Here is a 27403-nt window from a genome sequence, read left to right as displayed (position 1 = left end):
TCATGAATAAATTGCATATAATACAAAAAAATAATAATGGAACTATTTAAGTACTTAACTAAAAGTTAATAAGTTATTATTTTTTTATTCCTTTCAAGTTAAAATAATATTTCATGCTTAATAAAATTATTTAAAAATTAAAATTGATTAAAAAATAAATAAAAAATATTTTTTAAAAAAATTTTGGGTATTCGGGCTGGCCCAAATAAGCCCGAAGCTTGAAGATGTTATGGCTGGACTTGGATATATGAGCTTTTTAAAATGAGTAAAAATCTTTAAAGCCCGATTTGAATAAACCTAGCCCGAATTGAGCAAGGCTAAATTAGCCCAACCATCCAAATTATCGGCTCTATTCAATAGGACCCAAGTCCATGTATTCAATGCACCTGATATGCAAATTTTGACCTTTTCCTTTATTTTTCTATTTTGTCTAGATGTTTACTCCCACCTTCAATCTATACCATAACAATAATATCAGCAATCTTTAAAAAAAAAACTATAATCAACCTTTTATGCAAGATAATTACATCTGCTCTTTGACTAAATTCATCAACATCTTATAACTTAGGGATTTAGTTAAATACAAAATGTTAACAACATTTTCATAGCTAATTTCGCAAGCTAATTAACACATTCAATGTATCTTAGTTTGCAGAGAATGTATACTTCTTTGCAAATACTATGTTGGTGCCACATCAAAGATGATAACACCCCAACACAAGCTAATTAACACATTCAAATAGACTGTCATTAGCTTCCATAAAAATATGGTGTATGAGATTGTGTGTAAGACGCTACAACACATTTTCCAAAGTGTGAAATGTATAGGCTACTTCTACGTTTCAATTGTTTAGGAATGTGATTCACAGGACTTGGATGCCTTTCCAAAATAATAATAATAATAAAGCAAGAACCAAACAAATTGTCATTAGCTTCCTTAAAAATATGGTTCATGAGATACTACTAAAAAAAACACTTTTTATACTGTTTAAAAAGAAATTGATGTAAAAAGTAAGTAGTATATTTTCAGAAATAATTAAACTTGAGATGACACTTTTTACATTGATTCTATGTATAACTAATGTAAAAAAAAACTTACTATACTAATTAAACAAATAATCAATGTCAAAAGTTTGAAATTTTTTAAAATATATATATAAAATAAAAATGTGTTCTACATCAGGTGGCTTGCTACCTGGTGTAGAAAGTCATACATGTGTGTGTATAAAATAAAAAAATGTGTTCTACATTGGGTGGCTTGTTACCCGTGTAGAAAATTATACTTTTTTTGAAAAAATTAAAAAATATTATCCACAGTACACATCTAACTAGTGTGAAAAATGTCTTTATATTTTTTTAAAAAATATAAATTTCTACATCTGGGAGGGTCAACTTGGTGTAGAAAGTGTCTAAACAATTTTTTTTTAAATGTTTCTACACTAGGTGGGAGGTCTACCCATTGTAGAAAGTGTTGTAATTTTTTTTTAATGAAAAAGCACTTTCTACACTAGTATATAATGTTTTTAGATTTTTAAAAAAATATTGACATTTTACATAGGTTCTATTGATAACCAATATAGAAAATTCTTTCCACACTAGTTGTCATATGAATTGTTTAGAAAGTCTAATATTATTTTAAAAATACAAAAAATAAATTGACGGACTTTTTAAACGGGTTATTTTAAATGACCAATGTGGACTATTTTTCAAATTCTTAAAAAAGAGAAATTTAAAAAAATTAATGATTTCTACACCTCGTATTTAACATAACAAGTGTAAAAAGTTCAAAATAAATTTCTAAAATGATATTTTAAAAAATTAAGGGCTAAATTGTCATTTTACCTATAATAAAATATAATATGCTTATTATTTAATAATATATTATTTGACATAAATATTCATATATTATGTTTTAATAATATAATATATATTTAATTTTTATATAATAACTGCAAGTATATTTCAATTTAATTGACAAAGAAGGAAAGTTTAAGACTTAAAATATAAAAAATCATAAATTTAAGTTTTGACCTTGATATAAAAGTAACAATTATGTAACATAATAGCGGGTGGTAATGGGACAATGACATGGCATGAGGTGGTTGGACCTCTATATTGATTATGGAACTAGTATAAAAATATTTCTGCATCACAATTGCTTACAAATGTTATTTAGGGAGTTGGGCATTTTCTAAGGGTGGGAATAAGCTAGGCATCTAATAAGGACCTATAATTTAGTTTAGTTCAAGCCTAACCTAATCTACTTACTAAATAAGTTCAAGTCAGGTTCAAGCTTTAAATTTGGCTTATTTAATTAAATAGGTTAAGCTTATTTTTTCAAGATCTAGCTTACAGATCCAACAGGCCGACTTATTTACATATATATATATATATATATTATGTTTATATATATTATGTAATATATCTCACAAACATATTAGTTTCACCATTTATTTTTTATTTCTAATTATATTTTCAATAATATTAGACTTATATATTAGTTTTAATGTTATTACTTTATTGTTATATTGTATTATAGTTAGTAAGTTCTTTCAATTATTATATATTGTATTTAATAAATCATGTTATATATTATATACTATAATATTTTTTAAAGTATATTTAAAATATTTAAAACTAAAATGTGAACCTGTTTAAACTATTTTTTTTAAGTAGGCTTTTAAACAGGCTTTCAAGATAGGCCACGCTTTAGATAAGCTCAAGCTTGAATCATGAAAAAAACCTTACACAAATTTTAGGTCATGCTTAGGCCTTTGATTTAATATACAAATTCAAATTTATTTGACTAAAGTTTAGTTTGGTCTAGTTTATTTTCATCTCTAATATCTCTTATAAAAAAAATATCAAACAAACTGTTATTTGCTTCCTTAAAAATATGATCCATTTTTTTTTTTATTTTTAAAAAAACATGGCCCATGTCCCCATAAAATAATGTGTGTAACGCTCCCGACACACTTTCCAAAGCTTGAGATACATAGGTTACCAAACAGACTGTCATTTGCTTTCTTGAGAATATAGTTCATGAGATAGTGCGTGTAACGTCCCCTACACGCTTCCATTCTATTTATAAATTATTTTTATTAATTTTATTAATATTAATATAATAAAAATATAAAAAATAAAAATAATAAAATTTTAAACATAATCATCAAGTAAAAAGTAATAAATAAATAAATAATATAATATTTTTGTAATCTCTCTTTTTTACTTTTTAATAATAGTTAAAACATTTTGTTTAAAATAAAATATTACTATTAATTTAATAATTTATAAATTAAATCACTTTATTTATCTTTTTAGAATGAGTTCGATAAAGTAAATTGGAGGGAGTATAATTTAGGGGTTTGGACTTCTCTTTAAAAAAAGGCAGCACCAAGTAGACTGTTATTTTCTTTTTCAAAAACATGATCCCTGAGATGGCGTGTGTAACACTCCGGCACACTTTCTGAAGTGTGAAATGCACACGTTATTTGCTTGTCAATTGTTTAGAAACATGACTTGAAGGGTTTGGACACCTACCCCTTCCAAAATAAACGACAATACCAAACGGATTAACAATACCAAACGACATTACGATTTTCTCTAGTATTTAATACTTTTCATAATGGCTCGTCTTTTCAATTTTAATTTTTTTTAAAGATCATTAGCTTCTATAGATTATATTAGCTTCTACATAAAATAAAAGACATTTTAATTTCTTGATATTCCAAAACAGCAGAATTTTATTTTTTTTACAGATTTTCAAAGAAAAATATGTGTACTTTTTATACCATTTAATATTCATATCTTATAAAAAAAGATAAGAAACCTCCTATAAAATCCTTTGAAATGACAAAAGGAAAGTGATAAAAATAAATAAGGATGAACATCATATGACATGGAATTAAAGTTCCACCATAATATTTTCCTCCTCTCACTTTAAAGGATCCCGATTTGGATTCTGATATGATCTTATAAGGCTATCCCTCCTCCTTCTCATGAGATATTCAAACAGCCCCACAACACAAGCATGGCCATCATAACATAACAATAAGTTCTTTTGTGATTATTGGTTACAAACAGCACAAGTTTGTATTGGTTTATGCTTTGGAAACATTAATTAAACAATTAATTTATTGTCCTCCATTGACCGTTGCAGTATCAGCCCAATTGGATGCACTTCCAGTGCGAGGAATGCTGGGAATCCTTGAGAATAAATCCACCTGGAAATACACACTTGAGATGTTTCCCTTGTCATCTTCATGAGCCATGGCTCGAACCTTGTGAAGTGGGTGATCGAAACTTGTCAATCCACTTCCATTCATGAACATACACCCTGCAGTCATACATTCCAATACTCAACCACTAAACACAATGTGATGGACGAGTCACTGGTTTATAAATTGAATTTTTTAAAAGGGAAAGATTAAGAGTTTCAAACTAATTACCAGGAGGAAAAGGTGAAGAAGATTTTCCACAGCCGTGTCTTATGATGTTAGGGTCATCTGAGCAGACCAAAGATCCATCCTTTGCCATTCCCCATTCAAATTCCACATTTCCTTCTCGATCCTAGCATTGCCACCAACTTTATATGTTAAAACAGAACGCAAAAAATCTGACAGAAGGAAGATTTCTCAACTCCATAAAAAATAAGGTTGAAAGTACATTTTTAGTACTCTTTTTTTATATAATATTTTGATTTAATCTTTTAATTTTATAAAGTATTTTTTTAATCTTCCAATCTTTATACTATTTTAAATGATGATTTTTTTACTAATCATCACCATTTTAAAAAGTTAAACTTACCCTATTAACATTTGAGAATGTTTTGACTTTTAAAAGTTCAATATTGATATTCTTTTATTAATAAAATTAATAGTGTAAGTAGATGACTCAAAATACATTTTATAAAATTAAAGGTTTAAAATGAAACTTCCTATAAGGTTAAAGCATTTAAGGTATGCTTTAGTAAAAAAAAAAAAAATAAATAATAAGACACATCAAGCTTATCACAGAATTCATGCAAACTTTGAGTGAAATCCACTTTCAACTTATTCATATACCAATCCATGTTAGCTTAATCTACACACACAAAGCTTTGATTAGCTAGTTTTGGCAGACAAGGAAAAGGAAACCAGTTTTTGATATATGAGAACTCACTCTGGCTGCAAAAAGAGTGTTGGTTCTGTTATCAAAGATGATGAATGCGAATTTGCCATCAAGGTCTTTGACAACTTGATCAGGAGGATAAGGAGCTCGATCTCTCAGAACTTTGTAAGCTTCAACCACGATCATGGCTTCCGTGGCTTGCCTAGGCAGGCCATAGTAGTGCCTAAGATCAGCAACGTTCGCTAGAGTCCCTACAAATATGCAGAAGATATCGTCCATAACAAAAATGGACCTATCACATGCATACACATCAAAATAAGCAAATGAAAACACTAGGTTCAAACTGATGGATGAATATGACATACAGTAGCTCAGTTTAAAAACTCAAATAATTCATATTCTCGTTTTGGTTCGCAACATGTTTTTTTTATAAGCCTATAGCCTAGTTTAGTTTTCACCGCGCTTTCTGTGAAAAGGCCTAATGGGCAAAACCAAGTTTAGAACTTTAACCGTTTTTCTTGAACAAGGTCCATCATACAACACATACAAGAGAAGTGAGCAAACTTACAGGCACCTTGAGTGCACTGGATTTTCTTTTTCATTAGACAGAACCATAAAATTTCCCATAATTAGATAAATATTTTTCTTGCACAGATCCATTTCACAATAGTGCATACACAACATAAACAAGTGAGCAAAATTACAGACACCAGGAATGCATTGGATTTGTTCTTCATAAAACACGGCCATAAGATTCCAATGCTTAAGGGAAGATCTTTAAGCAATTGCCCTTTGCTAATCCATTTCACAGACCGTAAATACACATAATAAACACGAGTGGCAAAAGAACAGACACCTGACGTGCATTGGGCTTCTTATTGACAAACAGACCTAAAATTTCCATGCTTAAAGATTAAGAACTTCAAGCACTTTTTTGTCCAAATCTATTTCACAGAAAGTGAATAGAATAAAGATAAATGAGAAGTGAGCAAAATTACAGACACCTGGGGTGCATTGGATTTTCTTCTTGATGAGACAGAACCATGAAATTCCCATGCGGCAGGTTGTAAAGAGCAGAATCCGACCGCATCGACAGAAAAATCTCTAAGATTTCTCGTGGGGACTTAGAATTTTCCGACCCCGTGGAGGGAAGACCCAGCTCCACTGGAGGTTTTCCTGTGGCTTTTTCAAACACAGCCAACATCTTTTGGCGAGAAGTTCCTTCAACAAAAACTTGCAAAAACTTGAGGGCATGAAGGCCGTGAGCTTTTTTTCCACAAGAAATGTCAAGAAAAATTCAGAAGGCCGTAGACGAGTGGCAATGGAGAACCTGCATGTGGCAGCGAGAGGAAGGTGACAAGCGATTTGGAAGTGATACGTGTAATTGTTATGTGAAAAGAGCAGGGCGTTACATGCAAGGACGGTGCCAAAAGTTTTAAATCCTATTGTATTTATATAATGCTACATGGTACATGTCCATATACATATAACAAATCGTCAAAAAAAAAAAAAGGTTACTTCAAATTTATATCCCAGTTTTTAAATACAACTTTTTAGTTTTTCAGAATAAATTATATATTCATACAATTAAGGAAAAATTTTCAAGAAAGACCTCACCAGATTTCATTTTGTTGAGAAGGAATGGGATAGATTAAAAATTGAGGTCCTTCGGTGGCATTAATTTGAAGTTTCAAATTGACCAAAATGCCCTCACCAAATCCTCTCCCATCTCTCTGCCAGATTCCAATGCCCATCATGATATCCATCAACTTTTAGACCATCGACAACACTTCTTCCTCTCCTTATAGGACCATTCCTAGTGTTGGCCTCTTCAAAACCGCTCTTTGGCCTCTCTCTCCATATTCTATCATCATCGATTCCCACTCTCTTTGATAGATGACAAGATTCGTGTTTGCACTATCATAGTTCTATGCTATGATTTTCAAACTAACCCTCTTGCGTGTCGTTCGACATGGCTGAGAAGAGGAAGTTCATTGCTTCAAGCCTCGATGATGTAGATATAGCTATGAACTACCTTGAGTGTCAATTCCCAATTCTTGGTGCTAGTTTGATTTTGGGTTCAAACTAACTTTCTCTTTCTAATTGATATTGGGTTATGTATTTGCCTATTGTGATTATCTATTTCTTGCATGGAAATTGATATACTTGTTTACAAATCTTGATTGAAACTCTTGTTATACTTGCTTATCTATTAAGAAGCTTGAGGATTGTTATACCGACTTACAACTATATACATGTTACTTGACTCACTCCCATAGAAGTTGTGAGTGTACTATGCTTAAGATTGATGCCTTTATGCTGGTGGAATTATTGATCAATTTCAATTTCATCATTCACTTTTTTTTTTTGCCAATATTTCTTTTCTGCTATTTCCATCCTAGCTTTGTTATGGATTTTTGTCTTATGGTTTTGTGGACATTTCAACATAGTAAAGGCTTTTAAGCTTTTGATTTATCTATTAATTTGAAGACCGTTCATAAAGACTCTTTGATTTTGTCAACTATTTCTTATTTTTTATCTACCTTGTTTTCTCTTTATAGCTTATAACTATGAATGATGCTATTCAATTATTTCTTATTCAAGGATGAGATAGATTGACAAGAAAAGTTGCTTGGAAAAATTTTTCCTTAGGGGTTCTATTTTCCTTTCCCCTAAGAATGAAGGCTCTTTGAAATATATTTGCTTTTTTTAATAACAATTTAGTCCTTATTGTATGATAGAAACTTGTAATATTTTTTTTAATACATTGTTCTATTAAGTTTAATTTTCAAACTCATGTATGTGATGATAATGTGCTTTCCTTGTTGAAATACTGATGTTTCAAAGTTCATGATGTTGCTCCAATCTTTCCTTTAAAAGTGAAAGTTCTGTTTAAATGTTTTAAAGTCACCCTGATAAGACATTGGCATGTGTTCCAATGTACTTTTCTAATCAAACATTAAAATGGCAAATTACATCAAACATGCTCTTTAAAGTAAATTTTTAGTAGAAAATTTGTAATGTTTCAAACACATTTGGCATGAAAGACTTGAAGAAGATAGACGCATTGCAAATTTGAGAGAATTAAGAGGCAAGGACAAAGTGGTAAAAGAAGATGATATTGTTGGAGAAGAAGGTAGCATTGCAGGAGAAGAAGGCTAGGATGACTAGATTAGGAGAATTGTTAGGATGGGTCTTTTGGAAAATGTTCATGTTTATGAGCTTGTTTCCATTTGTAAAGCATATATAATTATGTGTATTGTAGGGTCACCCTTACTAATCTACCATTAACTTCAAAATTAAGGTAATCATGGGACTAACTTGATTGAATTACCAAATTTGTAAAATTTATATAAATGGGATTCCAAATTTTTAAAACATAACATGTTAAAAAAATCATTTCATAAAAAAAATTCAGAGGAAAACATGCATACGAAAGCATGGATATCATACAAGGTAATATAATATCAAATTGGGATCAAAAAAGCAAAAGTAGTGATTCTGCCATAATACATTGCAACATAAAATTTTATACTGTGGTATAAAATGCAAAAGCCCATAATTGTTGTCATGGCAGTTTTTTTGATCAAATTTTTGACATGCCTTAAATTTTCATCCGACGTCCGATTGAGGTGATGTGTTTACAAAAAGCTTTCTCTAAACTTTAACTAATAGCACTAGTTTTACATCAAATCATTTCTCAATCAAAAGTTGGATGCAAAAATGCAAACTTATATATTTATACTTTTAAAACATAATTAGGGTGTTCAAAATCACAACCAAGTGCCATAAGCTCACAACCACCCCTAGACCATACTCAATAAACTTAACAAGGCTTGTGCAACACATCACAATACTCCAATAACATGTACAACACATTTTCAACGCTCAACTCCTAATTTCATAAAACACAAGGGGAAGAAAATTCTTGTTCAAATCATTCATATTCACTAATAACAACTTAAAATATACTTTATATTACTTGGGCAAATATTTTAACCCTATATAAGGTTTTATAACTACAATTCACTAACTCAAGGCACAAAATACACAAATTGTACACAATAATAATGCAAGTACCTTAAAACAATCATATGATTCATAGTTGGCAAATTAACAACAATAATACACATAAACAACACAATGAGGCGTACAAGTAAGATTTACTCTACAATCCTAAGCCTTAGCACGTTTTTCCAATTTGAATCCAATGAGCTAGGCCTTAAAAATATTAAAAAATGAGAGGTGAGTATAATAACTCAATAACCAAGTTCCATGCAATCTATATAGTTGCATATCAATTAAAAATAAATGCAATTAGAAATAGAACACATATTTTTCACATATACAACAAACATAGCCATGGTCACAACAATGACAACCATATAACTGGCATTAAACACATGTCATCATGCATTTACCAATTATGCACAATATGAGGTTGCAAAACTAACAACCATACACTCCTAATATTTGTCGGACCATAATAATAATAATTATGTGGTCGAATTTAAATGTATGATCAATGCTAATCTTATACCCTCCTGTTACTTCTACTATAAAACCAGCGACTATTAAGTGGCTACATCTGTAACAAGGACTAACCCATTCTTCTACTGTGAGAAGCTATTGGGCCAGGGTTAACTCACTCAATTGTGTATTGCAATTTTCCTTAATACTAACAGCCCTAGGATATCGTACCCCTAAGCTAGCCTTCTCATAAAATGGTGGAGACTAGTTAGGTTCAAGCACCTTATAAAACAAGTAGAACGGTCCCAAATCAACTATGGAATAAAGGCTATCTCCTGATTTCAATGGTCGATACTAGGGTAAGCTTTCAATTCTAACGGTATGCTACCAATACCATGTGAGTTTACCAATCTACTCCTCTCCCTAAGCGAATTGTAGCCAATGATCATGCTATGCATAACTTACACATATTATGCAATCTAATCAACAATTCATCTTATATGAATTCACAAATCCTCACTCACATACTCATCATATTCTACATGTCAATTACCACATTTTCATTAATTTTTACAATGACATACCATTAGACATAATCATTAATCTCATATATGCATCATTTATAAGGTTTTTCATTTTTCCAAACTAATTTCACATATGTAGAACATTCATATTATTTACAACCATTCAACACAACTTTCAAAAATGCCAAACTTGAGTCAGAGAGTTCAAAATATTAATCATGTTTTCAAAACAACAATTTCAATTAATAAGTAATTAATATCTAACTATACAAAATAGATTTTGCCCGGTTACTTCAAATTTTTAAGAAGTCAAATGCTTACCCTTAATAAAAGCTCTTTAAAAGCTATACTAAAGCTTGGATGGTATACAAGATGATTAATCTACAATTAATCATACCAATCATTATTCATATCATCATAAACACTCTTCTAACTTTTATGAATCAATACTTTAGTTACCCAAAATTCTAATCTCTTATACTTAAGCATAACCATTAGGTTTATTAACTCCCATTAACTCTATTTAGCTTCCATTATCTTAAATAACCACTAATATAACACCCAACAATATAAAATCACACTTTAAAGGTCTAGAGTTCATTCAAAATAGATGACCCAAGCTTACAAGTTTGAAAAAATTTTAAATTATTTGTAGCATACTTAAACAACTCTCATTAGTCCTATTTTGACCAATGGGTTCAAACCCATAGTCTTAAATCTAAAAATCACCATCTCCCTACTTTAAATCTCACTTCCAAAACGTATAGAGGGAAGAAGAGATAAGGAAGGCATACCTAGGTGAAACCAAGCTTCAAACACCTCTAAAATGCCCAAAAGTTGATGCCTTAGTAGAGAAAATACTTAGTTAACCATCCCCTTACTGTTTTTGGTCTTACTCTCTGTTTTTTGAATTGACTTTGCATTAAAAAAAACTAGTTTATGAAGTTATGTTATAGCATAACGCACAATAGGTTAAAAATCTAATATCTCTATACAATTTAAGTCCGAGTGACCCAATTCACTTCCAAACCCAATCTAAAAGCTAAAGCTAAGGCCAATAGTAGTCTCTAACTATCCTCAAACCTAATTATACTTAACATTACATAATTACCCTATATTAGATTAATACATTATGGGAAATATTTTCTTTAGGATGTTACATGTATACACATTTAAGGGTATAGAATTCCACTTTTTGTAACTCTTATTTGTCTACATATTCAATTTCTTGCTTCAAGTGTTATTTTGCTTATAAGTAAATATTTGTTGGTGTTCAATTATTTTGCTACATGGTATTGGAAATTGTGCCCTAAGGCCAATCATTATACAATAAAAATTATTATTTAATGAATTTCTCTTTTGTTATTATATTAATTGCATGTTCACTATGATAATTGTATCCTTAAACAAATTATAGTGATTGTCTTAAATATCCCTGATCGGTCATCTATGAAGAATCATAGATGAAACAAGACTGGTGTGACTTTAATTAATTATAGAGATATAAATCAAAGTCGTAGGCACTTGAAAGGGTATAAAGTATTGGACTAACCCACTATGAGAAAACTGCGTGGTAAAAGTTATAAGTTTATCTCACATGTAACTATATTACTAAGCCCTTTGACTGAGATCATCATAGATTCTTACATGATAACAACTAAACTTTGACCTAGTCAAAAGTCACCTTTGACGAGTGATTATAAAGGCTATAATTGAGTTTAGTGATATTCATACAGAGGATTATGAGTTGTCAAGATGAAATTTATCCCTCATGTTAATTGAGATATATTACTGGGCCCCTCGATAAGTAAGACTGAAAAAATGTATAGACATAATAAAGTGAAAAAGGCTTTTTTATTATTATGTCAGTCCACTCAGAGATCGAGAAAGTAATGGCTAGGTAAAAGAGAATGATAATTTCATGTCTCACACTTGACCAAAATATCATGTGATAAAAGAGATGTGACATAGTTACATGAAAGATTACATTAGATCATCGATCCCTATATAAATTAAGTAGTTGCAATGTCTTACTAGAGGCCACTTGCTTGTAGGCTAATAGCCAACTTCATATGGGTTTACAGGGTCGCACATAAAAACAGCTCAACTCGAGCTATAATGTTTAAGTTCACTAAATCTGAAATATATGTAAATTCAATGAATGTAATATAGGATAAATGAATTACACACACACACACATTTAAATATTTATTTAATAAATATTTATATTTATATTTATATGAAATATAAAATTTAAAATCTAATTTATATATATATATATATTCGTGTGTGTGTGTATGATATATGAAATTAAATATAGTGTATATATATATATATACTTAAAATATGTGTGTGTGTGTGTGTATTCATGTATATATATAATATAATATGTATATGTGATATATATATATATATATTATTCTATTGTGTTAATTTTAAATTTAATTTTATATGATAGATTAAATTTAATAACTAACATGATATTGAAGAATATTATGTCATTTTATAATTTAAATTTATAAGATAAATTTAAATTAGATATGATATCATGGATTAAATTTATGAGATAAATTTAATTAACTTTTCATGGGTGCTTTAAGTAAAAGGTGAAAACCCTAATCTGTATACTATATATAGAGATGTGCTTTATGAAAGTAATAAGAGTTAGAAAAGTTCAGACAGTAAAACACTTTGAGGGCCATGAAACACCCTAGTAAAAAAGAAACTGATGTTCAAATACGAATGGACATTGAAAGCACTAACATGCTATTCAAGTTAGGAAACTATTCATGTGAATACCAGTAAAGGGAGCATATCTACATTATCAACTCGTGAGATCCAAATTCTTGAAGAGAATCCACTTCAAGAGCTCAAATTAAAAGGTAATTCTTCTATCCATTTAATTTAAACGAGTTCGTTCGGTGCACATGGGGATAGGGACTAAAAATTTAATCTTCTGCTGTGCCACCCTATCCAACATATGGAATGTAAAATAGATTTATCTTAAACTCAAAGTAAAGTGTAAAACATGAATCATGCATTATGTCAATGTGAAGGAACAAAGTTGCTCAACATATGAGTTTTTTTAAAATATGCATTTGCATTTTCAAAATATCCTTTAGTGTTTTCATGAAAAGTGAGCAAATTTTCATAATATTCATTTTTATTTTCAAAATATCCATTTTGTTTTTAGAATATGCATTTTTGATATCTTGAAAATATCACATTTGTCGAACCTGAAAAATGCGACGCAGACGATGCGAGAGCGGAGGTTCCGGCCTTCTAAAAGAATACCGAAGAAATGGGAGTCACCGCTAAAATTTTGAGAAAAATCTTGAAAAATCATTTAAAGAAGGATAAGAATGGTCTGCGAAAATAGAAAATATGTTCAGGAGTCGGTTGAGTGTAGGAAAGGTGCTAGGCACCCCACAACACCCGTTTATCAAAACGGTTACCTAAGTTTGTTGTGCTATATTAATATGATTTTAAAATTATTTTAATTATTCATTTTATATTCACGTGTTTGATATAAAATGATAAGAATTAAGTGAAAAATATTAATTTATTTATGAGGAAGGACTTAACTCAAAATCCAACTCTGAGGCCTACGTACCCTATGATGGGAATCAAAGTCCACGTAGTTCGAACGAAAGATTAATATCAATGGTTTTCTTTATTTATAATTTCCATAAAAAGAGAAGTTTAAACCAAAATAACTTATTAATTGCAAACAAAATAATTTTTTAATATGTGCTGTGTTTTAATTTGTAAAGATAATTTAGTTTCACTTTTTTACTCTCATTTTATATTTTGAAAATTTTTTTGTTATTATACTTTCTTTTATTTTAAAGATTTACTTCGTCAACATAGAAAAGTAATTTAAAAGAAAAAGTTTCTAATATACCTACGTAAATTTATTGTCACCCGTGGACATTCAAATTTTAATGCCTTTTAAAATTTTATATTTTCCTTACAATATGAAATTTTTCAATTATTTACACAATATTTTATTTTTCCATTTTTCTCATGCTACATATTGAAAAATTATTCAATAAAAATTCAATGTACCTATGGAGACTTATTGTCACTCATGGCAGTAGAATGAATTTGATGCATATAGTGACTTAACGTTACTCATAGCAGAAAAATGTAAGGTAAAAATAAATAAATAATTATTTATTATTTAATTGCATATCATGATTTAATTTATTATTATGTTTATTTCTTGTGAGTATGATCATTGTTATTATTAAAAGATAAAAAAAATATAAATGAATAATAAGGATTGTTTATTATTATATTTTTTCTAAAAAAATATTTTATTACATTTTAAAAAGACTTATTATTTGATTACCATTTAATCCATTTGATTCATTATCGGCCTAAAAAAATGAGTTTGAAATAAACCATTTTTTAAGATAGTAAATCCTTGAAGATGATTTTAAACCAACTCTTGTGGCAATTTATTATTACTCATAATTTATTGATTAATATCTAAATATCTATGGTGACTTGGTGCCCTCATAGAAAAGAAGAATGAATAAATTACCTTCCCACTATTCATTTTTTAAAAAAATTATGATAAATATAACCAATATTAATACACGCGGAGATTTAATATTCCTCACAACTCATTAAATATAAACTTAAATACTCATGGAGACTTAATGTCCCTCATGGCAAAAAATCTAAAATAGATAAGTAAATGATCATTAAAATATAGTTAAAAGACTAGAGAATTAACTTAAAAAAAAACAAATTATCCTCTCTATAATGTTCAAGAGAAGGAAAAGATTATGATTTTTAGTAAAATGATCAAATTATTTCATTCATCCCTGTTTGTTAACTTGTTCAATATTTTTTGAAGAGAAGCCCAGCTTATGAACCCAAAAATTTTCCATTCCATCTGTTTTTTTCTTTGTTGAGACTGACCCCCGAAATTCAAATCTTAAGAACAAATGGCAACAAGAAAATAGAGGAGTCATAGAATGAATGCAGAAGAAAAAAATGTGATCTTACTATACTTGATGATGTTTCGATGCTCTTTCTTCCCTATCTGTGCTTGATTTTGGCCTTTCCTTCCCTTAGCCTTCCAATCCTTGCCTCTTCTCTTAAATCGCTCCTCCTCCCTCAATCGTCTCCCTCTCCATCTTTGTCGGTGGTCTCTTCCTCCTTGTCGTTCTTCTTTTTACTTTTTTTTCCCTTGTCTTAAAAAAAAATCCCCCCTTCGTTCGTGCGTTCTCTTCCCCGTCCCCAAAATCCTCTCGCCTCTATCTCCTCTTTATATCGAAGACAAGAAGGGAAAATAAACAAACAAATACCTGGGTAGCGTGAATTTGCAGACTCTGACTCGATTTTGCTTCTCCTTCCTCACACGGCGTTGGATTTCCTCTGCAACACCACCCTTCTTCAACGTGCGAATCTAGTCTTTTTCTTCTTCCTCAACTTCTCCATTTTCCAAAAAGTAGAAGCAGGGAAGTAGACTTCTGAAGCTTGCATGTTTCCCCTATCTCTGGTCTTCTGCACTTCTGTTCTTCTTCTGCTTGTGTCTCTGCGTTTCTTTTCGGCGTGCCTGTGTTTGCAAAATGAACCAAAAAACCTTAATCTTTCGGTGCTTTTTTTTTCCTTTTTTTAATAACCCTTTTTTTAAAAAATGAAATATATATATATATATTAAAATTTAAAATGAGAATATTTAACATGAAGGATCCGTTATTTCAAACCTAAATTTTTCATTAAAATTCAAAAGAAAGTTTTATTTAATTAATTTTTGGGATTTTGTTAGGTTTGTTTTAACTACCATTTTTAAATTTTGATTTATTCTTTTATTTTTTTAAAAAAAGAAAGATAATCTAAAATAAAAAATATTTTCTTAATCCTAGATTTTCTTAATTGTTAAAATTTAAGACAAAATATTTTTAAAATTTTTAATTTTTTTAAATTAATTGTTTTAACCAACTAACAAAATAGAATCTTAGCTAATAGAAGATTACCTAGGCTAAAATAAAATAAAACCTTATTAATTAAAATTTTTGATATTTTGAAAATACAATCCTAAAAAGTATTAAATTTTATTTTTTGTATTTTTTATATTTTTGGCTAAATTTAAAAAATGCCCAGATAAAATACAGTGTTCACAATATTGACACAATATTCAAACCCCAAGTTTTAAGCCATATTCAAATATGCATTTTGGATATCTTAAAAATATAATTTTTCTTTTATTTATTCAAATAATCATTTTGGATATTCGAATACAAAAAGTTTTAAGCCCAGATTAAGCTTGATAGAGTTAGTTAAAAAAATCTCAAGTGGTACTTGTGGACTAAACGTAGGTTCAAGTAGTTGAAACTGAATCAAGATAAATATCTATGTAAGCTTATCTTCCTTTCTCCTAGTTGTATTTGGTGATATTGTTCTGAACTCATCTCCTTAATTTTATTATTATCAGCCTTTATAAAGTTCAACTCACCCTCATCTTGGGCAGACTTTCAAAAAAAATTAATACATATGATTGAAGACCCCTACATATGACCTTGTTTTCAATATTGATACTAAAAGACCTTATACTAAATGTATATGAAATTATTGACAGCAAAAGATCTTGTGACATATGTAACACTTGCCCCGAGTGTTATCCAAAAATCACACAATTCAAATAAACTAAGTGTGGTTAAGGAATTAATCCTAAAACCAACTTAGGAAACAAACCATTTAAATCACTAAGCAAATACACAATTGAAAAGTAAACGTTTAAAGTCTTTAAAAAAATTTATAGGTTCTACCTATAGCGCGCGGAACTAAGCTAGACGAAAGTAAAATAAAAAAAATGCTGTCATGACAGCATTAAATTGCTGTCATGACAGTCCTCCTGGCCTAACTTTCGGGAGGCACCGTTTCATCATTCGACCTTCGATCGTAGTGATTTTAAAGCTCACACATCACATTCAAAGGGTACTATAAGTATACCAAATTTCAAAAAGATCCAACAGTCGGATTGAAAATTAGACATGTTAAAAAATTGGTTATTTTTGCTATCATGACAGCTAAAAAGCTGTCATGACAGCACTTCCAGAGTACATCATTTCATCATCTAATCTCCGATTGGAGTGATTCCAAAGCCCGCATGTCACTTTTAAATAATACTATTAGCATACTAAATTTTAAAAAGATCCAACGGACGGATTGAATTTTATGCAGATTACAATATCAACACTGTAGCTGTCATGACAGTAATTTAATGCTGTCATGACAGCACCTCCAGACCAAATTCCGAAGTACGTCGTTTCTCCGTTTGATATTCGATTGACGTGATTCCAAAGCCCACACGAAGCTTGTAAAAGGTTTTACTTGTGACCCAAATTTTAGAGAAATCCAACGGTCGAATTAAGATTTGGACACCCGGATGCAAAAGTGCAGCTTTTTGGTAAAAACCATTTTCAAATTTGTCCAAATCTCATCCTAATGGTCACAAACCTGTGGGAACACTTTGGACACGTCAAATAAGACTAAAAACACCTGAAAGAACATTCAAATAATGGAAAACCCCCATACATCAAAATTTGACCACCCGGGTGCCATTTCCCAAAATGGACCCTAAACCCCCAAAATGCACAAATCATACAAGAGTGGTCACAAATCAATCTAAATACCATGTATTTATATAAATACATATGCTAAATATTTTCACTTGGCTCAGAGCTCCTTGTGGGGCCCACGCACCCACTCTCTCTATCCAAGGTGTATGTTTGCCCATAGCACATCATTTACAATGCAACCACTTTGCATTTGCTTATAAAATCACATATATATTAAAATAAAGATCTGCTTGTAATAGAAACTTAGTCTACTAAGTAAATCCATCAAAACCACACACCATAACCAAGTTTCCTAGCCACAAGTCTGCAAACAGACAAAAATTCATACACAAGCACACAATCCACACATATTCACACACACATACATAATCATATCCTACTGACACCCTAATCTTAAATACATTACAATATATTTGCTCAAAAGAAAGGGGTTGCAGTTCTTTACAAATTACAAGTAAACCCCTAGCTTTGCTCCTTTCCCCGTCCACCACTGGATCTTTCGCCTGGACCTAGAATATTGAAAAGAAAGGGGTGAGACAACCACAGTCTCAGTAACAGTGAAATCTACATTGATTATTACAAAGTAATCCATAATCAAATAAACGAATAATAAATTCGACATAATATATAATTTAGCCATTTAAAATGCATGAATGCATGACCTAAGCCGGTATGGCCTTTCATGACCAACAGAATGCCCCCTGGCACTCTTTAACTCGCAGGTAAACCTTATACCTACTTGTACCTCCACAGGTATAAAACATAATCTAAGGCATGATCTAATCCACCGAACCTCCTATGCCCCTTCGACGTGAATCATAAGCAGTTAAAGCTAACTCCCTCCCAGAGCCAGCCCAACTTACTTTCCATGTGAGGGCTACCTTGGCCAAGGTACTCAACCTCACACTTCATATGTTGGATTCTCTCCCCCACTGAGAGGTGTCGAACACTCAATACACTAACCAATTTAGTGCACTGAGCCCACAATACGTAAGACAACACTGAGTACTGACAGTATGCCATAGAATATCAAAAATCCACACCTTCTCATTGGTGAACTCCCACCGAGATCATGCCTTTTACTCTTGTCTACCTTTCCTGAGTATTGACCATTTAACACTCTAAAGTAGTATGATATTTATAAATCTCATTTCCATAAAAACATTGTTATTAAACAATTAGAAAACATATTTGCACTATAATCAAAGTAGTACCCCATAACCTCTTATGAAGCACATTTAATCTTTTAAAACATGTAATGCATGATAACTAGTAATATTTATTCAAAAATAGCTAAAACAAAGTAATAAAAAATATAAATTCCCCTGTTACCTCAACCCTTTGGTACCAAAAGGGTTCCCCTTGTACAAAATAGGGCTCGGCTTGTTCCTTACTTTTCAATAAGTTCCACCAACAATTTTCTACAACATATAAGTGATCCACATCACTTATCATGACAAATAGCATCAATGAAGACTATAACTCATACCACACAACTTGGGTCTATGAGCCATAATCCATCCCAATGGTCCATATATTTAACCAACCATTCACATAGTATCACTTAACCACCAAAACCATTTATTAGCCATCACTAGGCTAAATTTCTAATTTATATAAAATTTTTAATCAATTAAAAACCTTTATTTAGTGCCACCAACTTTCATCATTAGCCCTTATAATGAAAACCAAACCTTAATTTAAATCTTATTGGGCTCAAATAGCAAAATTATAACTAAATCAATAAGCTTAAACCATTGAAGAGCAAAAACCCAATTTCTCAGGATTTATTTTGTACCCAAAACACCTCTTTTCATCCAATTATCCACTCAAAATATTAGATCACTATATAGAAACTCAAAACATGCTCCCTAGGATCCAAAGAAATAAAAGCTTACAAGAATAAAGCCTTTGAAATCAAAATCCAAAAATCTCCTCTTCCAAAAATTGAAGAAAATCAAGAGAAAGAGAAGAGGATTGAAGTAGGGAGTTTACCTATCGTGTAGCCGAGCTCGCAACGGTCGCAAAGACTCCTAGATCCAAGCCTAACTCCCTCCCTTTCTCTTCTCTTCTTCCTCTCTCTCTCTCTCTTTCTCTCTACGTTTTGTTCTTCTTTCCTTTCTCTGCGTTTCTGCGTCTCTTTTCCCTTATAAAAGCTGATCTAAAAGTTTGGGGAAAATTACAAGAAATGGCCCAACATTTTTTATTATTGCACAAAAGCCCGGGTTAACTTTGGTAATTTTTCCCATAGTTAAAAATCAAATAAAACTAAACTTTTGCTTAGAAAAATTCAAACTCTGGACCTCTATCAAATTATTCTAAATTTTAATTTAATTATAGATATTTTATTTTATTTTATTTTTATAAATCCGAGTCTTAAAATTTCGGGATGTTACAACATATTAATAGCGAATGACCTTATATGAAATATTGACAACAAAGGACTTTATTCCACTTTTACTTTTTTTTTACCATGAAGGGCATTTATGTCATTTAGCCCTCAGCAATTAATGTCAACGAAGAACCTCATTCTCTAAAAGTTCCCGACTCCTTTTTAGCAATTAATTTGGCGATAAGGTTTTTTATAGCAATTTCTCTATAACTAAAATAGTTAACTATTATATTTAAAATAATATTTTATTAAAAACTATTTACAATATTGGACATTTAAACAACTAGTCATACACCAATGTGTAACAACAACAATAACAAATAAGCCTTATCCCATTAGATGATGTCGGCTACATGAATTATATGATGTCATTATACTTTATCATCAACTAAGCTTCTAGAAATTTTAGTAACTAAGAAGTCTCATTCCATAATTTCGATGAGGGTCCTCTTTGATCTTTTGGCTCAAGGTTATCTGTTCTACTCTCCTTGCCAATGCTTCTCATAGTCTCATAGCCTTCTCTATCCATATCCAAACTATCTTAAATGATTTTCTATTATTTTTTTCACAATAGGTGTTACTTTCACTTTTTTTTATATATGCTCATTTCATTTTTTTTTTCATGTATATCCACATATCCACCTCAACGTTCTCATCTCTACTACTTTAATTTTATACTCTTAGTCTTTTAAAACTCAACATTTACTAACATATAATATAGTTAGGTCATATAGCAGTTCGATAAAATTTTTCTTTAAATTTATTAGGTATCTTCCAAATACAAATAACTCTTTCAGCTTTTATTCTTTTACAACACCCAGCTTGTATCCTATAGGTAACATTCCCATTAATGTATCCTTTAGGTCATGTTTGCTTAACAGAATAGAATGGATTGGATTAGATTAAAAAAATTAATACAAAAATGAACTAGATCAACTATGATAAGCATAATAAAACTTATTAATATATATTGTAAATGTAAAAATCATCATGCTCTTCAAAAATTTCATGATTCATGATTTGAACTAAATTACCACTCTTTTTTATGACTATACTTACCTATTCTCTTTAATCATCTTATTTTTATTTTTATCTTTTCAATCCATTCCATTTAATTATATTCTAACAAGCAAATGGACCTCAGTCATACACCTATGTATCAGTGCACTTTTTAGTTTTTAATTCCGCCAACGACTATTGCCTCAGTGACGCGCCCCTATAGAACTGAGGTTCAGGGTTCCGATTTTGCATTGGCAAACACGCATTTTTGCATAAGTTATAAATATTTGATTGATTTTTTATTAAAAAAACATGCTTATATATTTCCTTTGGCCTTAAAAAAAGATTTACTACTATTTAAGAGCAGTTCCTCAGGCGAAATCAACCTGGTCGAGAGACAAAAATGAAGGTTGATTCACTTGATATAAGCAACTGTACAACCATAGTTCATAGGACTTGCTGGCTCATGATTAGTGACTCTGGCATGATTTGTCAGTATCTCAAGTGCACGATTTTTAACTGCACCAGTACCCATTCCGTGTATGACAAAGAGAACCGAATATGGACGGCTTCCATTAATTGCCATCTCAAGCTGTATAGAAGCTTCTTCCACCCTCATACCTCGCAAATCCACTGTGTTCTTGGATGTTTGCACCACTGGACCATAGGAAGGCTCTCCATTGCTGATGGTCTCTGTATTACTGCCCGATTCTCTGTTCTGCCGACTCTGCTATAATTGATCCGGCTCATCATTTAAAAGGGGATCAACAATATTATTAGCCATTATCTACTTTCACAAAAATAAATGCATAGTATGAATTCAGAAAGATATAAGAACAGAAAAGATGACAGAGAAGATGGAATATGAACCCCTAGGTAATCACATTCTTGAGGCCTGATTATACCAAGCCAAGCACATTAGTGCAGGCTTCTGAAGGAACAGATAATCATGGAAGAGTGAAGCAGTCAAACAACACTAAATGAGTAGGAATGAAATCGATTGATTCAGTAAAATGACACAAGATGTCCATGGAAGGGCCAAACGTGAAGTTCAAAATAAATCAGATCAACTAAAGATACTATGTTGGAAGCTTTCTATATCACCATATCAAGTGCGTCTCATGTCCCTCAGCACGCATGGAAGTTGTTCACAATGTTATTGTTACTAAAATGATATACAAGTAAAATTGTTACGATAACTTCTCAATTAACTCATGATGGATCATTTTCAATTCAAAAAAGATAAAAATGGCCCATATACCAAAATGTCAACGCGTCAGAGGATGATAGGCCTCATGCCCTCATTAGTCAACCCCATGCCAGCTACTAGCTTTTTCCATGATCGAAAGGGCTTTTTTAAATTAACGTTGGTCCAATTACTCTTCTCAAGGAACAGGTATATCAACTAAAATGTGAAATCATTTAAGTACTGATAGCTCATACCTGCCTCCCCAGACGTGCAACAGAACTAGATATAGAATTCTTTCCATTCGAATGAATAGCTCTGATGCTACTTTTCTTCACCCGGACCTTCACTTTACCATATTGTACAAGTATCGTTTCATCATCCCCTGGCTGTTCCACCACTGTGCCCAATTTCCCTCCGAGGCCCTCAACTCGAACTTGCTCTCCAAATTGTGGTGTATATGGAATCTGATCAGCTTCATTACCAGGAAAATTAACAGGAGCAGCATGAACTTTTACAATAGAGGCAATTGCAGATTCAGATTCCTTAATTAATAAATTCAATTGATCACGACCAACAGTTCTGAGTTGTTTTTCAAACTTCTTTATTATAGTTTCCATCTGAGATTTTGCATCCAGTAGCTCTTGTTGGACCTGTCGAGTTTCCTTCTCCATAAGAGCCCTCTCACGTTGCTCAAGATCTTCTGCTTCCTCTTGGATCTTCACAAACAAATTCCATAAAAGAGGAAAACAGACAGAGAAATTGGAAACAAATGAACAACTCCAAATAGAATTGTTTACAATAGAACTTTACTGGAAAACTCAAGAACTCAATCGGTGAAGAAATTTTTTCCAGCAACAAGACATTGTGAGTTATTTTGTTTCCTTTTTTGGGTATGGTAAAGTTGATGTACTTATTTACGTACTTGTAATAGTTTCTTCACATATTAGACAAAGGAAAGCCGACCCGAAACCCACAGAATAGCAGGAATATAATGAAGAAAAGCCTGCGCAAGAAAAACCCAAAGCAGGTGAAGACACCAAATACCATCTCCAAGAGCACAATTCCAAAACACCTCATTCTCCATTTTACTGCAAAACCTCAGAAAGAGGTACAAAATAAGACCTTTGAATTAGGCATGCCTATTCAGTGCTCCCCAAACAGCAAAGAAAACTCTCCAAAATTGGCATGCTACCTCAAAATGAGAGAAAAAATTGCTTTGTTTTAGGGCATCTATGACACATAACACAAGTGTTATGGACTTACAAGACGAACCCTCCTGTAATGCTCTAACAGATAATTACTGCAAATCCTATTATAACAATCCAAACGAAAGCCTTAACCTAGATTAAAGGTGCTCCATCCTTCAAAAAGTTGGAGCAGTTGAGTTCTGCAGAGAAGGATTAACAATCAGAAACTGGAAAAAAGATTTACTGCCTGCTGGATAATGTCCAAGTGTGGCCGCCAGGAGTAAAAGAGTCAAGAATTCCCAACTAAGATACCAAGCCAAATGAGATCCGTTTGTTTACCTTTTTAATTTTAACATAACATATTTTCAGTTAACAAGGATGTAAATTTCACATAAACTTGAGAAGGAACATTTCCCATGTTGATGCTCTGAAGGAAAACAAGCTAGAATGGAGAAGTACAGATAAAATTACGAAAGCACCTATAATGTACCTCACAGTAGATGTTCAAAATTTCAGCTCGAACAGATGCAACCCTTTCAGCCTGGGATTTCAATCGGTTTCTTTCCTCCTGCAGAGAGTGATACAACATTCCTCTCCGCTCTTGTTGCTGTTCTGGCTTTAACTTCTCCACCCATTTTTTGGCACCTTCAATTATATTATTATCAAAGCCAATAGATTTAGCTATACTTAATGCATTTGAATCACCACTACATCCCCATAAAATCTTATAAGTAGGTTGTAATGTTTCTAGAGAGAAGTCCATTGCTGCATTGTCAAAACAGTTATCCCTATCTTTTAGACAACTCAGATCAGCATAATGTGTAGTCACAACAGCCAAGTTCACCCGATCCTTCAGATATTGCAAGATACTAGCAGAAAGAGCTACACCTTCAGATGGATCAGTTCCACTGCCAATTTCATCGATGAGAACAAGTGACTTTTTTGAGGCCACTTCCAAAATTTTACAGATTCTTGAGATATGCCCACTAAAAGTTGAGAGATTTTGTTCTAGAGACTTCAATAGGGGGGAAACAAAAGGGGAAAAAAATTAGAAAACAAATGAAACAGCTACATGATGCCAGGGAAAAGTTCTTGTTGGAAATAAAGAAGTCCACAAATTACCTGGTGATCTCCAATATCTGCCAATATAAGATCAAACCAAGGAAGTTTGGGACAGCTCTTCGCAGGCAAATGCATTCCAGATTTTGACATGAGCGAAGTCAGGCCCAAATTTTTCATGGAAGCAGTTTTCCCTCCAGTATTAGGTCCTGAGATCACCACCACTCTGGTTCCACGACCAATTTTAAAGTCAACAGGTACAGGAAAGTCATCTATGGCTTGTGACAAATTTCTAGAAGCCACTACTGCATTTTTATTACCCAACTCGTCAGCATCTCCTGATCTCAGATCAAGATTGTCTGGAAATCTATTCAGGGAGGACTCCAAAAGTAAGGGATGTCGTATGCCATCGATGTCAACTAGTAAAGTTTCATCATCTCCATTGTAATCACCACCTTCAAAATTCCCTAAACTGAAAATTGGACATTTCCCATTCATCCATTGAGCATAGGCAGCCCTTGCAAAAGCAAGGTCAACCTCAAGAATTCTATCTAATAGATACTTTATTTTCGTTTCTGAACTTGCTATCTCAGAGGCAAGCAAGCTCAAAATTGCTCTTTCCTCAGCCTTCTCAGAATTTGAAAGCCTTACTTCCATGTTGTTCAGATCTATTGCATCTTTGGGTTCCATAAAATATGTTGCCCCAGAACTGCTAACATTCAGAACTACGCCATCTGGTTGCAGATGTCTATGAGAAGCCTTGACACCCACACACAACCTAGCTCGACGTCGTGTGACTAATGGTTTGTCAATACCCCCAGCCTTAAAAATTTGAAATGATACTTCTTTTAAGAAAGAGTCTAAAACTTCCATGTTCCTCTTTCTTTCTGATCTAATGATCTCCAGGTCTTCACTTGCTCTATCAAGAATTACAGAAAAATTGCAATCTATGCAAAACTCTATTTTATTTGCCAACTCAACTAGGAAATCACAATTCTGCAATATTTCAAGCAGGGGCAAGTACCTGATTGGAAATAATGGGATTGATTAAAATATTGATTCGGATCCCTATCTTGAAATTTCCAACAAAGAAGCATTTAAGTCAAAAGAACAAGTCAAAAAAGGGAATTATACTCCTTATATAAGAGTACCTTTGAGATAAAACTTTCTTTTAAGGCCTTATGAAGGCATAAGAATCCATTACCATATGATCTATGCTCAACATGTTGTCAAGGAAAAACAGAACCCCCATAGAAAATGCATCAAAGAAAATCCTTACAGTCCGAATTGGACTGAGAACTGCCTTGAATGCTGGGCAAAAACCATTCAGGGAAAACTTCTTAACACCCTTCTTGAAATGGGTGCAATACAGATTCGAGAACATGAAAGAGTCGTAAAAAGTTTTCTGCAGAAGATATCAAACTAGGTAATGATAGGCATGCTAAAACGTATCTAAATCATCTGAAGATGTTGGCTTCTACCTCTTGTCCTACTCATCGAGATATAGAAGTCTTATGAAGAGATATGATTGGAAGAACATGCCATCTAAACTACCAAATGAAGCTTTGCTTTTCAGAATCAACATATAAAAGTGATAAAATCTAAAACAATACAGTTTTCGTCAATTCATAGAGAATATTCAATATATTATCATTCTAAAAGGAGACATAGACTGTAACCCCGAAACCCAAACATAAAACTTGGAATATAAACATCTTTGCTAGATTTTTTTTTTTTTTTTTTGGAAAATGAAGCCAGAATATCTCTAAGCGTAAACGCCACAATTCCAAAATTCAGGGCATGGCCAAAAAATTATATTCTTTCGTCACCTCAAGTTACATGATCAATCTTCGATTCTTTATCTTCTAAGTTAATTTTGGCAATATGAATTTTAATTATATTTATTAAATTTAAATTCCAAACCAAATAATATTGTCAAAAGTAAAGGACGAAATTTTTTCTAAGAACTGAAACTAGAATACCTTTCTGGAGCATTAGCAACTGAACTCAACTCCTGCAACTTTTTGAACAACTCTCTTGCAGCACGCAGCGTGCGGCAAACCGTACAGAGCTCCCTCATCGTTAAAAGCTGACCCGAAGTTGCAACATTGACAATCTCCGTCAAGTCATCGATACCAGAAAAGTCCACAGGCTGAGAAATCAGCCTTGCCGCGGAAGTCTGATCAAGAAGTTTCTGGCTTTCCTTCTGGGTCCGACCTATGGGCACTTGTGCATTTTGCGCGACGGAGAAACCCATAGAGGTCGACGTGAACTTCGAGAGCTTCTTGCAGATGGAGCTCCATTCCAGGGTCTTGAGAGTGTCGGATTGGAGGGTGTGAGACAGTGTGACTTGTTCAGGGATTGAGTTGGACTCGGTCGAGTTGGAGAACGCGAAGCAGGGTTTGGCAAAGAGGTTTGGGGGTTTCTTCACGGAAATGAAGAGCTTGCTGAGTTCCATTGGATGATTTGCAGATAGACAGACAAAGGGGAGGCGAAAATTGACTCGAACCGCCAGGGTCGAGTTCCTCCGAGTCTAACTCGCTCGGTTATTGGGATCTATGACCGAGGTTTCGAGATAGGATGAGCGTTCGTCTTCTTGGCCATTCGAATCGGATGAATAAACGACGACGTTTCTACGTCTGCGCGCGCCCATCAGCTTCAGTTTAGTTCGTTACGAAAGCATGCAAGAAACGGCCATTTTGATTATATTAGATGATATTTTTGCAAAATTTCTTTAGATAATGTCTTTTCTTTCTATTATGTGGATAATATGACCTACATTTTTTTCTCAATCATCAATTTAATTTTTAAAATGTGATTTAATATAACGTAATTGTTATAATTTACTAAATTAAGAAATTAGGGAGGATGAATTA

General features: G+C 32.1%; 2 protein-coding genes across 10 annotated transcripts; both read right to left on the bottom strand.

Moving 5' to 3' along the window:
- Positions 1-4058: 4058 nt before the first annotated feature.
- On the bottom strand, positions 4059-15668 carry LOC129305267 (stem-specific protein TSJT1-like). Of its 3 annotated transcripts, none has more exons than XM_054945280.1 (5): positions 15123-15668; positions 6114-6439; positions 5161-5401; positions 4449-4569; positions 4059-4336 (listed from the first exon to the last, which is right to left on the bottom strand). In XM_054945280.1, exons 2-5 carry the CDS (start codon positions 6311-6313, stop codon positions 4134-4136), a joined length of 765 nt encoding a protein of 254 aa, XP_054801255.1. In that variant the 5' UTR covers positions 6314-6439; positions 15123-15668; the 3' UTR covers positions 4059-4133. The 3 variants fall into 3 exon arrangements, with proteins under 3 accessions (XP_054801255.1, XP_054801256.1, XP_054801257.1); XM_054945281.1 differs by having other exon boundaries at positions 15425-15668; XM_054945282.1 differs by lacking the exon at positions 15123-15668 and adding an exon at positions 6727-9395.
- A 5759-nt stretch (positions 15669-21427) lies between these two features.
- LOC129305847 (uncharacterized) lies at positions 21428-27164 on the bottom strand. Of its 7 annotated transcripts, none has more exons than XM_054945994.1 (5): positions 26510-27155; positions 24591-25551; positions 23959-24483; positions 22536-22997; positions 21428-21822 (listed from the first exon to the last, which is right to left on the bottom strand). In XM_054945994.1, the coding sequence occupies exons 1-5, from the start codon at positions 26983-26985 to the stop codon at positions 21508-21510; spliced, it is 2739 nt and encodes a 912-aa protein (XP_054801969.1). In that variant the 5' UTR covers positions 26986-27155; the 3' UTR covers positions 21428-21507. The 7 variants fall into 7 exon arrangements, with proteins under 7 accessions (XP_054801969.1, XP_054801970.1, XP_054801971.1 ...); XM_054945995.1 differs by having other exon boundaries at positions 21428-21819; positions 26510-27154; XM_054945996.1 differs by having other exon boundaries at positions 21679-21837; positions 26510-27158.
- Positions 27165-27403: the final 239 nt, after the last annotated feature.

The sequence above is a fragment of the Prosopis cineraria genome, unplaced genomic scaffold, assembly GCF_029017545.1.
Source record: "Prosopis cineraria cultivar Desert tree isolate PC_DT_omini unplaced genomic scaffold, ASM2901754v1 PC3, whole genome shotgun sequence".
Classification (NCBI taxonomy): domain Eukaryota; kingdom Viridiplantae; phylum Streptophyta; class Magnoliopsida; order Fabales; family Fabaceae; genus Prosopis; species Prosopis cineraria.
The sequence above is the reverse complement of the archived record's forward strand: the minus strand, read 5'-3'. Positions and strand labels throughout refer to the sequence as shown.

What these genes read in the sequence shown, in the direction of transcription:
- LOC129305267 (XM_054945280.1), bottom strand. Translation starts at nt 6,313, where the DNA reads ATGTTGGCTGTGTTTGAAAAAGCCACAGGAAAACCTCCAGTGGAGCTG. An exon ending in ACACTCTTTTTGCAGCCAGA is followed by an intron (nt 4,570 to 5,160) that starts GTGAGTTCTCAT and finishes TGGCAATGCTAG; the next exon opens with GATCGAGAAGGAAATGTGGA. An exon ending in TTCTTCACCTTTTCCTCCTG is followed by an intron (nt 4,337 to 4,448) that starts GTAATTAGTTTG and finishes GTATGACTGCAG; the next exon opens with GGTGTATGTTCATGAATGGA.
- LOC129305847 (XM_054945994.1), bottom strand. Translation starts at nt 26,985, where the DNA reads ATGGAACTCAGCAAGCTCTTCATTTCCGTGAAGAAACCCCCAAACCTC. An exon ending in TTTTGAACATCTACTGTGAG is followed by an intron (nt 22,998 to 23,958) that starts GTACATTATAGG and finishes TTGTTTGTGAAG; the next exon opens with ATCCAAGAGGAAGCAGAAGA. An exon ending in TTGCACGTCTGGGGAGGCAG is followed by an intron (nt 21,823 to 22,535) that starts GTATGAGCTATC and finishes GATCAATTATAG; the next exon opens with CAGAGTCGGCAGAACAGAGA.